Here is a 16,156-nt window from a genome sequence, read left to right on the forward strand (position 1 = left end):
CTCCCGTTGCTCGGTCCCTGCTCCTGCCAACCTAGCAGTTCGAAAGCACGTCAAAGTGCAAGTAGATAAATAGGTACCGCTCCAGTGGGAAGGTAAACGGCGTTTCCGTGCGCTGCTCTGGTTTTGCCAAAAGTGGCTTAGTCATGCTGGCCACATGACCCGGAAGCTGTACACCGGCTCCCTCGGCCAATAAAGCGAGATGAGCGCCGCAATCCGAGTCGTCCGCGACTGGACCTAATCTGGTCAGGGGTCCCTTTACCTTTACCTTTACCCATGCACTCGTGGGCAATTTGCTGGGGGCCATATACCTGTGGTGGGCTGGGCCAGATGCAAAGATGGGGTGGGACAGAGGTGAAGCAACAATGGTGACTATTAAGCAGTAGGCTACATTCCAGCTGGATGAAAGCTGTACATCTCATAGATTAGAACCTCATTCATGCCTGCAAGACGTGCAAGGAAAGCATTTGTAAAGCATGTTCAGTCTTGTGGCAACCCATCACCACATGGTGCAGGCATAGCCCAGAAAACAAGTTTACTTCTCAATGAGAAGTAGCCATCTTAAGATAAAGAGGATACATCAAGGGATGGTGTAAGAAACTTGTGGCAATGGAGGAAATACTGGTTGAAATGTGATGTCAGATTCAGGTTAATGTCTCTATTTTTTTATTATTATAAAGGAGATGATAATGAAGAACAAAAGGCTAGGGTTAGTTTTTAAAATAAACTTCCCAAGCACTTGTGGTTCCTACCACAACCCTATACATTTCATTGAAAAATGAACTCCACTGTGTTGTGTGGAGCTTTTTTATGAAAGGAAGCATTAGCCACTCCCCTGTGACCTCATTGGCCACCCCCTGTGACCTTGGTGTCATGCCTCCCTGTCAACCTAGCAGCCCCACCAGGTCTGTTGGGTACCAGTTGCCTCTGTATTTTAAATATTCTTTTGTATGGGCCTTTATGTATGCTGCCCTTCAGCATGGTTCATACCCTGGGGGCTTCCCCATTCCATAATGATAATATTGCTATTTATACCCCACACATCTTACTGGGTTGCCCCAGCCACTCTGGGCAGCTTCCAACATATATAAAAACATAATAAAACATTAAACATAAAAAACTTCCCTATACAGGACTGCCTTCAGACAGCTTGAGGGTGAGATAATGCCATACCTTCCAACATTTATCCAATATAAATAGGGACATCCTAAGGAAAAGTGGGACATTCCAGAGATGTCCGTGGAAAATACACACATTTGAAGGGTCTGCATAGCTTACATAATCAAAATATAATAAGCCATTAAAATACAATTAAAATAAGACACATAGCTGTAAAAGCAGAAATGTTTACTCCTATATAGGATATAATCTTCATAAATCACCCCCTCTCCATGCACACGCGCACACACACACACACACTGAAATTTAGACTTTAAATGGTGTCATACTTTAAAGACGACCCCTAATTTCTGTGAGAGTACATGGGAGAACTACAGAAGCACTTCTCCCTCAGTTCCAAGGAGCCTGGGAACATTTGCAAACGCTGGCAACAGGAGAGACTGAACTATAGAAGCTTCCTTTTCAGCAGCAGGGAGGGAAAAAATGCATTCCCTTCCTCTTTGGCAAATTATACATGTTGCACTTGGCTATTTCTCTGAGGGGGGGTAGGGAAGGGGGGGTCAACCAAATCTAATTAAAGCAGCCTCGGATGAATGGCTGGTCTGTCTGATAACCCCTTGCCAGCGTCTCTTCAGGTGCTTTCTCACTGCTCATTTGCAGAAGTTGATGCTTATCACCTGTGCTGGGGGAGGGGAGCGGGGGGACTCAGAGCAGCTGCAGCCGTGGTGCCTGGTGTCTGGCTCGCAAGCGCTTGCCCGACACTTATTTCGTCATACTCCGCTTGTTGGCCTTGGGTCAGGCCAGGGCTTCCCTTGGGAACCATTGTAATAAAAGGCCCTTCACATCATCCACACAGCTGTACAAACTGCGGCCACCTTAGCCCTCTTGTCTGCTCTGGAATGTGGCTGGGATTTGGGAGGCTGTGTCTGAGCGCAGCCTTTCGGATTTGGCCTTTGGAGAGACCGGGTGATTCCTTTCAGTCTTCCTTATCCGATCTCTGCAAAGGATTAGGCTGAGCTTTTCAGACGGTGTAAAAAAGAGAGCAGGCAGGCAGCTCTAATTCACGGGGTTGAATGAGCTGTTTCAGTCCTGCCACATCCTGCTGTACACATGTGAGCAGGGTGAACATGAGGTGGGCTGATGGCTCGGGTTCGGAGGGAACATTGGGCGGTGTAATTTAGGGTCAGCAAATTTTGATAGTACTAGCATTCCTATTCCATGTATATTCCCTAGAACTCCTCCTTTAGGATGGCACCATCTGTTGCTGTAAAGCAAGGGTGGCCAATGTGGTGCCCTCCAGTTGCTGCTGGACTACAACTCCCATCATCCCTCCCTGTGTCTAATTCCCCTGCTCCCTGACTTGACAGTTGGAAAAGGGGAAACTGCAAAGAAAATATATAGGTCTGGTGCAATCCTGGAGGCCCACCTATCTCCACACTGTTGCTGTTGCAAAAGAGACCAAGCAGGAGCAGTGTGTCTGTGTGTGATTATGGAGGAGATGGATCTGGGTGGGTGGGTTTTTGCATCTTAGTTTTGAACCTCTTTTAAAAAAAGATTTTTATTTATTTTGCAAAAAATACAAGAAACAAATTATAACAAACACAAATTATAACAAACACAAATAAAGAAGGCTGATCGCCAAATAATTGATGCTTTTGAATTATGGTGCTGTAGGAGACTCTTGAGAGTCCCATGGACTGCAAGAAGATCAAACCTATCCATTCTGAAGGAAATCAGGCCTGAGTGCTCACTGGAAGGACAGATCCTGAAGCTGAGGCTCCAGTACTTTGGCCACCTCATGAGACAAGAAGACTCCCTGGAAAAGACCCTGATGCTGGGAAAGATTGAGGGCACAAGGAGAAGGGGACGACAGAAGATGAAATGGTTGGACAGTGTTCTCGAAGCTACTAACATGAGTTTGGCCAAACTGCGAGAGGCAGTGCAGGATAGGCGGGCCTGGTGTGCTCTGGTCCATGGGATCACGAAGAGTCGGACACGACTGAACGACTGAACAACAACAAGGTGCTACTGGAAGGAATTTTTTATTTTATTTTGTTTGGCAAATACAAACACAAATACAAATACAACATTCAAAAAAACAAAAAACAAAGGAAGTTCTTATATATCCCTAACATAATTCCACTTACGGTACATCTTCTAGGTGACTTCCCTCGATCTCCTCCCTCTGGATTTCATTATCAATCTTTGTTGGCAGTTCCCAATACATATTATCACCTCCTATTATTATATATTATCTCTCTATTTTATACAAACCATTTCAATACTGAAGACCTATAACTAACTCCTTAAGGGTATATAAATTTAAATAAAACAATATTTTTTCAAGTAACATCTAAATTTTTTCCAATCTTCCTGCACCAATTCTTCTCCTTGGTCACGTAGTCTCGCCGTCAGGTCAGCAAGTTCCATAAAGTCCACCATTTTCATTTGCCATTCTTCTACTGTAGGAATGTCTTGGCTCTTCCAATTCTTGGCAATTAACATTCTTGCTGCTGTTGTGGCATAACGAAAGAAAGTAATGTCCTTTTTGGGAATTTCTTCCCCTATAATTCCCAGTTTTGAACCTCTTTTAGGGAAAATGTTAAGTTTAGCCTTCGTGGGCTCCTGCTGTTGCATGCAGCTGGCACAGATCAGCTGGCATGGGAGCATCAGAGGTTTTCTCCAGCAAAGCGAGTTCTCCTTCATGGAGAGCACGTGTTGCGGTGGGGGCCAACAAGACACCCCTCTGTTGCTGGGCGGGATCGTTTAGATGGCCAAGGACTGTGATTGGATTCTGCGGGTTGTTGGGGAGAATTTAATGTTGCAAGTTTTGATGGACAGCCCAGAGGCTATATATGTTTCTGGCATGCAGCGTGAGCCCCTCTTCGCTGCGTGCATCGGATCACCCTCCCTCCCTATATTTTAGGCTTCTGTGTTGACCTTGCTATGCCTGTCATGGGGTCGTCTGCTTTTGGGGCAGGGGCCTGGTAGGAATTTTTCCATTTGGCTGATTGGCTGGTGCCATTTGGTTTTCGCCTACTGCGTAGCAATTAGTCACAACTTATAAGGTTGCGGTTAGGCATTGGTTATTAAATTAGTTGGTGGAGGGGAAAGGATTGGCTGTGCCTGCCCCTCCAATGCTGCTGCTGCGCGGGGAATTCCATTAAAGGAATCCAGGGGCTCACCATGCTTTTGTCCGTACCCCCTGGTCAGGGGCTAGGGCCAAGCAAGAGCCCCTGGGAACATTAGGGGAGAGGCAAGGGTGTGATCCCCCGGCCCCCATTCTCTCCCCAAAGTGTTTTCCCTTTACTGACTTCCGCAAGGTGGAACCAATGCCTAAGCAACCACTCACATTTTGTATTTTAATAAAGTTATGGCCAAAATTATGCCAAAAACCTTAAACTTTAATTTCTGTGTGAAGTGTGTGTTATTTGAGGGGTGGCTTGGGGACCTCGACACGCAAAGGAATTTCAATGGGAGACCTTAACTGGCTAAATTAGAACTTGTCCAGAAATTTGATTCTTGTTGTTCAGGCTTGACTCCGGACAATGGTTTCTTGTGCTTCTGCAGGTGTTGAGAAGAGCCTGCTAGATCAGGCCAATGGCTCATCTACCCAGCATCCTGTTCTCACAGTGGCCATCCAGGTGCCCCTAGGAAACCTGCAAGCAGGATTTGGGCACAAGAGCACTCTCCCCACCTGTGGTTTCCAGCAACTGGTTTTCAGAAGCATTACTTTCACCAACTGAGAGAGAGAACATAGCTACCTTACCATGGTTAGTAGACATTGATAGCCCTCTCCTCCATGAATTTGCCTAATCCTCTTTTAAAGGATATCATAGAATAATAATAATAATAATAATAATAATAATAATAATAATAATAATAATATCCCACCCATCTGGTTTACAGCATATATAAAAACATAATAAAACTATAGGCTTCGTGAAGAAGTACTTACTTTTATTTGTCCTGAATCTTCTGACATTCAGCTATGTTGGATGTCTACGAGTTCTAGTGTTATGAGAGAGGGATAAAAATACTCACTATTATAAAATAAAATCAGAATGAATGCTCAATGAACAGGTTGTCTGGAAGTTTCCTGTGTCAGACAGCACTAAGTAATTGCTGCTGTTGTGAATGGCCACTTTGCTTATCTTTAGCTTTACTGAAGATAATTTTTTGTCACAGAAGGTACTTACAAGCTTGTATGTACACCAAACATCTGATGAATTACAAAAGCTTAAGCATGATAAATCTGTAATTCTTGACAGTTCCACAAGACCCTTGGCTGTTTTTGAGGCAAGAGACTAATGGCCAAATTGGAAGTGATGTTAATTGAATGCAATTAACATCTAGGTTTTTGAAAAGAATTAAATAGCACCCCTCCTCAGGGTAAATAGCAGCTTTAGCAGCTGATTTTTATTGGGACTCCCTCTCCATCCCCTGCTATTTGGGTGCTGTTGGTCCAGGGCCCCTGCAGCTATTTAAATTTTAAAAAAATGAGAGCACCACTGGCATCCACACAATTAAATTCTCACTTGATGCTAATATGCCTACCACTCTGGAAGTTAGCTCCATCAAAGCCACTTTTGATCAGCAGAGGGTATGACATTTTGGCTTTAATAAATCTGGCACTTTTGATTTCTTTCATTAACTCATAGCTGATTTCATTACCATGTCTGGCAAAATTACAGTCTTGAAGTTGCAAGCAGAAAGTGCAACTTGATTCCACTCAAAGCTGAGGAAGAAGGAAAATGTGGTGGTTATGGTCTTCAAACTAGCAATTGCTTAATTAAGTCTGAGCTTATCTTTCTTATCTTGTCTCCCCTCCCTTCCCCTGCTGGGCCCCTGGTAACATGTGGCTCAGTCAGACACTCAGCCCCAGTTCTGCAGGGAAATTTACGGTTTGTGTTTGACAGTGGCCATCCATTACGCTTCTGTGCAGCTGTTCATGTGAAGACAACTTTAAACTCTTCCAGAAATTGCTTGCATTCATCTGTAGGCATTCCTTGCTGGACCAGGAATGCGGGAAGCTAACTGCCTCCTCTTCCCTGGCAAAGAAGAGCAAGCTTCTGTCCCTTGCATCACTACAATTGTTCATTGACAAGGATGGACGTGGAGAATACTCTGTCATCCTGGGGGCTGCACCCTTCAGAACACAACTGCCTTACGCAGAGTCAGATCACAGCTCCGTCCAACTCAGTCTTGTCTGCACTGACTGCCAGCGATGCTCCAGGATTGCAGTCAGGGGCCTTTCCCAGCCCTTCCTGGAGATCTTGGGGATTGAAGCTGGAGCCTTTTGCACACAAGGCAGATGCTCCACTGCTGAGCTATGGTCGTTCCCCATTGGCACCTCCAATTCAGGGGTCTCCTTTCAGCTTGACATCAGGTGGCTTTTATAATGTAACACCTATGTTTGTTTTTATGCAGTTCATAAAAGGCACACAACTACATATTCTTACAGCACTCTCATACCCATGCACACACTTGAAGTTACTCTACTGGTGAGGCAATATTTAGACAACTGATTTCTCCCCACTATAAGATTATTTTTGAAGTTGCTTTGGGTTTCTGTGATGCAAAGATACGAAAGCCACAATGAACACTTCTAGTGTGCTCCCATACTACCACATGAAAACTTGGGGTTAGGAAGCCCAGTATATGTTGCACTTGGATCTTAAACTACTTTGTGCCTTATAGTTTCAAAATTTTCAAATGGAAAGGTATGTTTTGTATGTGATATAGTATTGATAGTTGATGTGTGGCATTCCTTATTGCAGTTGTTTTCAAAATTTCTACATTCAGGGATTACTTTCGTACTGATATCTGCCAGGAGACCTTCTTCATTTTAGGTTTTAAAACAGAGGTTGGGTGGCTGTCTTCCAGGGATTCTTTAGCTGTGATTTCTGTATTGCATTGGGGTCTCTACCAACAGGTATGAAAGTCTAGGGATCTTCCACAGAATCTGCTTCTGGGGATTCTGGGGTATTCTCTAGGACATAATGCTCAATGGCCCACTGTGAACAGGTCCACAGCCAGGATTCCCCTGTGGCAGAAGTGGCAGTCTTTCAATATTGAGCAAACTTTCATAAGCTTCTAAAGAGTTCTCTAGAAAACAGTTATAAAGCCAATGATATTTCTTACCTGACCGTTATCTGATGGAAACCAGCCTAAAGCCAGCCCAAAGTCAGCTGAGGAGCAGAAATGCCACTTTGCCCCACCGTGTGCCTGTGGAAAGCTTTGTGGGGGTAGGCATCCATTCAATGGCAGTTATCCCACCATCGGTGAGGGCCAAAATGGAGCATGTTGGGGCAGCCAAACACCTGCCTCCTCTCTCATTCTACTGGTATGCCCCAAATGATGTCCAAAAGTTGGTGTAGTCAATAACTGACCAGAATGGGAGGAATATTAGAACAAAGAGAACCAGGGAGAAAAGGGAAGGAAAACATCACCCCACCATCACCAATACCTCCCATTCTGGCTGCAGCAAGGTATAGTCAGTGGTTACTCTACCACCACCAGATCGTTCTCTAAAACTTGCAGCCTGTCCATGATTAACCATTTTAATAGCGCCTTTTCAGTATCCAAAGTGCTTTACCATTTTTTATCACTTTCCTAGCTTATTTGGAATCTGGCAGATTTTGCTTGCAAGGGAGCTGAGATTTCCAGTGAGCAGATGGGAACAAAACTATCTGGCATTTCTGAAGTTTATTTTTATATAATCCTTCATTCTTTTTATATACATTTGGAGCTTTCCTTATGGCAGCCCTTTCTCCACTCAGGAGGTGATGACAGTATACGAGAAATCAATATTCATAAGCACTTGGGGCAGATCATGTTAAAAGTAAGCATGATTCAGCAAAAATGCAAGCACTTTCAATGAGTGAAAATAAGTCTCACAAGGCCAAACTACACATTATGTTAAATATATGGTTTGACATCATGTGAGTCTTCCCCTATCCTCAAATTAAATAGCTGGGGTGGGTGGGAGTCAGGATTGGACCGTTGTAAAAAGGAGTGATGTGAGCATTTTTATGTATTCAGTGGTCTGTGTTTGCCTGAGCTTGAGTTTGGACTAAGGATTCTGAGTTCCTGTGTTCTGATTTGATACATGATGTCCAATCACAGAACATTTCAGGATTTGGGCCTCTGTTATTGGCCCTTGAACTGTGAGTCATGATTCGCAGCTTGGAACTTTAGACAGCCAATCACATTGGGAGTGGCCCAGGCTTTCAGGGTTGTATATAAGCAGTTGCTTTGCCCCTGTTTACCAGCTATGTAGTTCAATACAGGTTCTTGCTGTTATCACCGTGTCTTGCCTCATGGGAACCCACCTACACTTTAGGCATGTCCGGTGATATATTCTTTCTGGTCTTATAGTCAGTATCCAGGCCCATGCAGAGGGAGGCACAGCTGGGTACATTTGCCCCAGGCGTTGGAGGGCTAAGTTGACCAGGGGCCTCCACCAGGGACCAGCTGCATTTTTGTTTGAGTTTCTAACTTTATTCTAACAAGACTCCTGCCCCAGGCCTCAGACAAGCTCTGCATGCGCCTGTCAGCATCAGTTTTGTACTAGTGAAATCCTTGATACTTGCTGATGTCCGTGCACTTTTAAATTATACTCTTGTAGTATGGGGATCTTGACCTGTTCATAGCTTCCCTGAGTAATTCAAGCCCCTTCGCCACGACAAGGCAGTGATCCATGAAGGGGAGCAACTGACTGGTTCAAAATTGGGAAAGGAGTACGACAAGGCTGTATATTGTCTCCCTGCTTATTTAACTTATATGCAGAATTCATCATGCGAAAGGCTGGGCTGGATGAATCCCAAACCGGAATTAAGATTGCCGGAAAAAATATCAACAACCTCAGATATGCTGATGATACTACCTTGATGGCAGAAAGTGAGGAGGAATTAAAGAACCTTTTAATGAGGATGAAAGAGGAGAGCGCAAAATATGGTCTGAAGCTCAACATCAAAAAAACTAAGATCATGGCCACTGGTCCCATCACCTCCTGGCAAATAGAAGGGGAAGAAATGGAGGCAGTGAGAGATTTCACTTTCTTGGATTCCATGATCACTGCAGATGGTGACAGCAGTCACGAAATTAGAAGACGCCTGATTCTTGGAAGAAAAGCAATGACAAACCTAGGCAGCATCTTAAAAAGCAGAGACATTACCTTGCCGACAAAGGTCCGTATAGTTAAAGCTATGGTTTTCCCAGTAGTAATGTATGGAAGTGAGAGCTGGACCATCAAGAAGGCTGATCGCCGAAGAATTGATGCTTTTGAATTATGGTGCTGGAGGAGACTCTTGAGAGTCCCATGGACTGCAAGAAGATCAAACCTATCCATTCTCAAAGAAATCAGCCCTGAGTGCTCACTAGAAGGACAGATCCTGAAGTTGAGGCTTCAGTACTTTGGCCACCTCATGAGAAGAGAAGACTCCCTGGAAAAGACCCTGATGTTGGGAAAGATGGAGGGCACAAGAAGAAGGGGACGACAGAGGATGAGATGATTGGACAGTGTTCTCGAAGCTACTAACATGAGTTTGGCCAAACTGCGAGAGGCAGTGAAGGATAGGCGTGCCTGGCGTGCTCTGGTCCATGGGGTCATGAAGAGTCGGACACGACTGAACGACTGAACAACAACAACAAGTATGGGGATTAATGGCAGGACAACAAAAGTGCATTTAGTGAACAATGATGGTTGCTAAGACACTTATACTTTGAGTTGGAAGGATAAACAGTCACTGTCTATTATGCAATAATCTGAAGGCCTCACTGACCTTGCTGCATGTGAACAAATTTATTATAAACGTCAGTCTTGTCTGAATACCTATCTGGAAAGGTGGGTGGCCTATATCAGCATATATGTTTAAATTAAGATGGGTGTCTTGATAGCTATTGTATTTTTGATGTGAGCTAGTGTGTTGTTCCCCCCTCTTTTCTACCTCCCTGTTTTTGTTTTCTTTCTTTTTTTTAGACTTATGTATATTAAACAAACAGAATCTCAGGTAAAGCCTTTTGGGGGGTGAGGGTGATACCATTCTCAATAGAAAATTCCACCACAGGCAGCTATTTGGCCTAGGAATATTTGGCCTTGCCGTTGGAGGTGGATCTCCAAGCACAGCCATTGGAGGGGGGAGTGTTATGTATTGAAGTTCTCACCCTGGGCCACTAGGGGTGTTGTGTATATAGTTTCACTCTGCCTACCCTGGCTGCAGTTCTCACTCAGGTCCACACATGCAAATGAGGGATTGAGATTGCAGCCCACGGATTGGGTAGCTAGAGAGAGAGTTGCTACTGTTGCGTGTTACTGAGTACTATATAAGCAGGCTGGCTCAGCCTTTCAGTTCAGTTCTGTTCCAGCCTGAGAATAAAGAGAGCTGCTTGGAGAATCACTGTGTTGTCTGCTATGTCCACCCACTATTTAATAGGGAGGCTTCTCCAGGAGGGAGAAGACCTATAGAATAGGAGGAGGAGCACCATGGTGGTGTGACACTCTTTCTCAAGTATACACTGACTCCCAACAAATTATGGGAACTGTCTGTTGCAGTGGCTGTCCATGGCATATTATTGCCGCCACCACTCTCCTGTGTTTCTCTTGTCTCCCCACAAAGCCAATCGACCTGCACAGGGGCAAAGGCTCTTCTTACCTCCAATGCTATGGAAATCACAAGCAAAATGTGCAGCAGCAGTGACAAGTGGGAAGCCAACTCTCTCGCTCTCTGTGGAATTCTAGCAGGGCTCCTGCGCCTACTCAGATTTCATGGCTGGTGGCAGTCTTTCATTTATGCACTTCATTCCGAAATAAATTTTAAAAATATTTTTTGGACAGATCATTTCATTGCTATCTGTTAGTGAGAAGGCCTTATCATTAATCCAGATGTAACATGACTTGTTACCTGGAAATGAAACATTACACAGAGAGCACTTGTGCAGAAAACTGGAGGGCAGTTCCTTAAAGCAAGGTTGTCTAAGGCTACAACATTCATTTAATGCATCGTTTGCTGTTCCTTTTGAGTTATAAACCACAGCAGGATGTAATTGACCTGCGCTGCAAACTAATATTGACAAATAAACAGTGAATTTCTTTCGTCAGCGTTCCTTGTTTTTTTGCATGCGTTCATACTTGCTCATTTTTCTAGCCAGCACTCTATTGATTTGTTAGCCAACATTTTCCTTCTTGAACCACCATTCAGTTAAGGCCTCTAAAGTATCCAAGAACATTTACATCTAATCTCATGCCGGACTTTGTGCAACTGGTATCAAAGGCGTACCCCGCGTTCACCACGTGTGCTGTGGGTTCTTATATAATTAATGCAAACGATATGCTCATATAAATATGGGAAATAACCACATTCTTCTGGCTCAAACACTGGCCACCTGGCCTCTAGCAAACTGCTCACACAGAAACAGAGCATCATTTGAAACTTGCAGTGCCTCTGAATAATTTCTGAGAGAAGGTTATCCATTTCCCTGGAAAGTTAAAACTTAGCGGAGCTGTTAAGTGTGCTCGTTGACATATTGAGTGCCATCCAGAGCAAAGAAGAATGCCCACTCTGTGCTACTTGGTTAGTTCAGTCCTGACAGAGGTTTACACTTCTTTAACAAGAATGGAAATGACAATAAATAGGCACTTCTCACCTTGTCATCGCAGTTGCACCACTGCTATATCCCAGTAAATTCGGTGGTTTGAAAAACTTGCAATAGAAGAGCATATGTTCCTGGTTGTTGTTTTCTGTGATGTCTCTTTCCAGGTGGAATTCTTGAGCCATCAGTTCCCATGAGAGTTTTATGCCACATACACTGGTAAGGAAAAGAGGAATCCTCTCAAAGGAATCCTCTCAAAAGTCAGCAGCAGCACAAATCAAATATGTGGCACATTTTTAAAGTGCAAAGTGGGGGGGGGGGAGGCACTTTATAACAACACTTATCAGCAAGTAAATATTATTCCGATTTTGCAGAGTCTGAAAGATGGTGATGTGCCCTTGGATGCTCTCCTGAGTGCACAGGTAAATAATATATAGCTAAAGCTGGGACAAGATGTCGCAATTCTTCCCAGTATGTTGACTACTTGAACTCTTTACAAACTGGCTACAATAGATGTTGCAAAAATCAGCTCCCATCATCCCTGAGCATTGCCCATTCTGCTGGGAGCCAATGGTATGGAGACGTTTTAAGTTCCCCTTCCCTCCCACTACAGTCATAGGAAGCTGCCTTACACCAAGTCAGATCATTGGTCCACTTAGCTCAGATGGCCTTCCCCAATCTCCTAGCTTGAATCTCCTGTTGCTGTTTTAATTGTGGCACTGTTTTAATGGGCTAGTTTTATTTTACATTTTAATTGCGGGTGTCTAATTTAATGTTTGGGTGAACTGGTTGTATTGCATATTTTAAATTATGTGTGTTTATAATTTTTTGTAATGTGTTTTATTCTTGTAAGCCACTTAAAAGTCACACTGGCAATTAAGCAGTATGATAATGATAAAAATAATATTATAAAGTGCATTGCCGATCCGCAAAATAACCCAACTCTCTTCTCCCACAGCTATTTTGCATTATCCAGTGAAGTTGATCTGTTTCTGCCTGTTTGCTTTATTTGTCATATGGCACTGGTAAAGCTCAGTGGTGCGATTGACGGAACAGCCGTGCTGGCAGGAGGAATGCCCAGACAGTTCCTGAAGAGCACCATTCATATATGTAGAGGTACAGGGTGTATTTTTCCTTGAATGCAGGGTCTGTGTGGGTGCACTGCATGTGTTCCTGGGAAAGCTGTCTGAGTAGCTGACGCATCCCAATTATACATATGTTCCTGAGGAAGAACTGAGCATCTGTGAAGGTCCACTGAGAAAGTTAAAAATACCATGCTGGTCTCCTCTGCCAAATGAAAGCACACAGATGTTTCCAGTATCAGAGGGTTAATGCTTTGGCAGAAAGTCCAGTCTCCAGAAGCAGGAAGAGATGGCCCAAGGCATCCCAGTGTCTGAGGCAAAGAATGCAAATGTTGCCACACCACTCTTGTGGGGAGAAAATGCAAAGTGACAAAGCAACAGGGCAATCCTAGGGATCTCTACTGACCCCCACGGAGTTGACCAGGGCTTACTCCCAAGTAAATGGACATAATGGATTGCAGCCTAAATGACCCGTCATTTTCGGTCCTTTTGCAATGGCCCTAAATGTTCTGCCTTAGGGAGGGTAATCAAAACAATCTAAGGGAATGGATCATCTTTGGTACAAAGGAAGGTGGGAATGGTTGGGACTTTTTAGAGCAGAAACAAGATGACTGAGCGGGAATATTGTAGAGGTTTGAAATATGGGCTCCAAGAGTATATAATTACTGCAGAAGAAATCTGAAAATATGATGGGGTCATCCAGTCCATAGGCAGGAGGGCTTTTGATAAAGCAGAAATACTCCTTTGAACAATGCATGAGAACCAGTGGGCCGTAATGGTTAGAATGTCAGACTATTGATACCTGGGTTCAAATCCTATTCCACCATTAAGCACACAGTGTTACCTTGGGCTGGTCACTGTTTTTCACCCTAGCCCACTTCATGGGATTTGTTGTGAGGATAAAAGGGGAGTGGGCTGAGAGAACCGTGTATGTTGCTCTGGCTGAATTCTTTAGAGAAAGATGAGATAAAAATGTAAGGCGTAAATTACAGTTGCTGTGAGACGTTAACATAAATTTCTTTTTTGCCACTATCATGCCCTAACTGTGAACTTCCTGGGCAACTGGCCCCTGTCTGAAGGCTGGGTTACACAAGCAACCACTGCGCTGACCCGCTGTGCCAACCATTATGCTGCTTTTTTTCTGCGGCTTATGAGTCTAACCCTCAAAACAACAGGCCTGGCATAGGTTTTGCTAGAGCCCTGGCCATTTGTCAGGACTGTGGATACCCAAAGATTTCTGAATAATGGGACTTGCAGTTATCAGGAGACTTGTTTGTTGAGCTGGGCAACAGGAAAAGGAATTAAAGACGGACAATTAGAAGTGGCAGATTTGCTTGGCAAACTGAGCATCACCAAAGGAGCTTTTTCTGTATATTTTGGGTGGTGGAATGGCAAGTCAGCTCAACCACCATGAGGTGTCTTCCACCCATCCAAGAACCACACACTATTTATGAGGAAATTGGATGCTCTAAGTCAGGAGCAAAAGCTCTTCCCTTTTGTAATCTGGCTCTTTGCCAGTCTTCTGTATCTGAGCCTTGGCCTACGTAGCATATCACATGGGCCATTCCTTTTCCTTACTGGCTTTCATTAATGCCATTTTTGTAGAGGCACAAAGGCTGCCAGCTCAAGAGAGGGGGGGGGAAGTGGGCAATTCATGACATTTTGACTGCTGTGTCATGGAACCAAACCGTACAAGCAAATGGGCAAAAAATCTGATCCCTGGCTCCTGAGGCAAATAGAAATAAAATACCGTTTGAATGAAAACTTGCTTCTTCTGGCTTTGAAGAGTCCTAATCTCAAACAGACCCAGTCAGCCCACTTATTTTTAGAGTGAGTATTCTCAAGCTCTTGGGCTATGGAGCCTCTATAAACCGAGATGAAAATTTCCACTTCCTCAGATGTAACACTCCTCAACCTTGAGCCAGCCACAGTCTCTCATGGATGACCTGCAAAGTTAGTACAACTGTCCATCTTTCTCCTAAACCACGAGAGCCGATACATGTAGGGCATGCCCCACATCTTAGAGATGCATTTCTGAAACTTCAACCCTTACCTGGGAGCAAGGCCTGGGGAACTTCCCTAAGTTAATATGCAGCAAATGGATCAGGCTGTGTTTTATGTTTTATTTCCCCTGCGGGGATTCTTTGCTGGAGCCTCCCGTGTGCTGGACTAGGTCAACTGCACACGGGATTCCAGTTGCCGGGGATCTGCGGCCAGCACCTCACATGCGTTCCTGCACGGGCGCCGGCCAAGCCTGCGAACGGAACGGCCGATAATTCCGGAGCTTAAACTCACACCGCGCCGTTGTCCGCCAGGCTAAATCTGAAGGGTGCGTGAGTAGTTCGGATAAAAGAGTGCCTCATAGATGTACCTGCAAGCACTTGCGACCTCCTAAGTTGTTCCCTTAAGTAACGTACCCAAATAAAAGGTGGCCAAAACTACGGCCAGGCAAAAGCGCCAATAGATTACGAAAAATTAAATTAAGACGAAATAAAGACAGACAACCACTGTTTCTTTTGATGGCTTTGGCTGACCCGCATAGGCTATTACTTTTCTCTAAGCCTCAACTGTTCTAACACTACCTAGGCTAGCTGACTCTGAACCGCCAATTCTTCCACAAGTTCTAGGCTAACTAAAACTAAAGCTAGCTAAGCCTAAACCGCCAATTCTTCCGCAAGCTAACCTCTCTACCTCCTGCACACGCTTCCAACCCAACCAACCCAACCAACCCGTTCCCCAAAACCCCAACTATCTACATCTGAATCATTCAAACCCTAACTCTGACTGTCCGCCTAAAACGGGGAGCCACAGCCTTTTATTGACAACCAAGAAGCAATGTCATGATCAATACTTTTACCAATCAGAATGCTGTTGCTGCCCTTAAAAAAGGCGGGAAGCAGATTAACTGATCATTAACAAGTTTAAACCTTTGGAACTAAAAAGTCTAGGCAGAGGGATCTCAGTGGCAAGACGCCTACTGAGCCCTGCTTTCACTTTCACATTTACTCGGAAGAATACATAAAATAGTGCACATAAAAGCAAATAATCGCGGGTTCAAAGATACCCACAGAGTGTATTCCCACATTCCCCCTTTTGTTTATCACCCTTTCCTACTCTGACCTGAATTAATATCTTGTAAATGAGCCTTTTCTCCTTTCCTACATCCTTGGCAATAGCTCTTCTGTAGAGTCCATGCACTGCATGCAGAAAGTTCCACATCCCACCCCCAAAAATCTCCAGATAGGGCTTGAAAAGGATCTTGTCTGAAATCCTGGAGAGCTGCTGCCCCTCAGCAGAGTTAGGCAAATCTGTCAATTTCTCTTTCTCCATTTCTTTCTGGGGCTTTTCCACAGTCTGAAGTTCAA

General features: G+C 44.3%; 1 protein-coding gene across 2 annotated transcripts in view; it reads right to left on the reverse strand.

Moving 5' to 3' along the window:
- Nucleotides 1-415: 415 nt before the first annotated feature.
- Nucleotides 416-16,156, reverse strand: part of BOD1 (biorientation of chromosomes in cell division 1) — a 67,096-nt gene continuing 51,355 nt past the window's right edge. Inside the window, exon 4 of one of the 2 annotated variants that reach the window (XM_033139964.1) lies at nucleotides 416-440. In XM_033139964.1, the coding sequence (XP_032995855.1) occupies nucleotides 431-440 (10 nt within the window). In that variant the 3' untranslated portion in view covers nucleotides 416-430. Of the gene's footprint in view, nucleotides 441-11,744; nucleotides 11,926-16,156 lie in introns of those variants that run through there. The other variant, XM_033139961.1, reaches the window with a different exon arrangement.

The sequence above is a fragment of the Lacerta agilis genome, chromosome 2, assembly GCF_009819535.1.
Source record: "Lacerta agilis isolate rLacAgi1 chromosome 2, rLacAgi1.pri, whole genome shotgun sequence".
Taxonomy (NCBI): Eukaryota; Metazoa; Chordata; class Lepidosauria; order Squamata; family Lacertidae; genus Lacerta; species Lacerta agilis.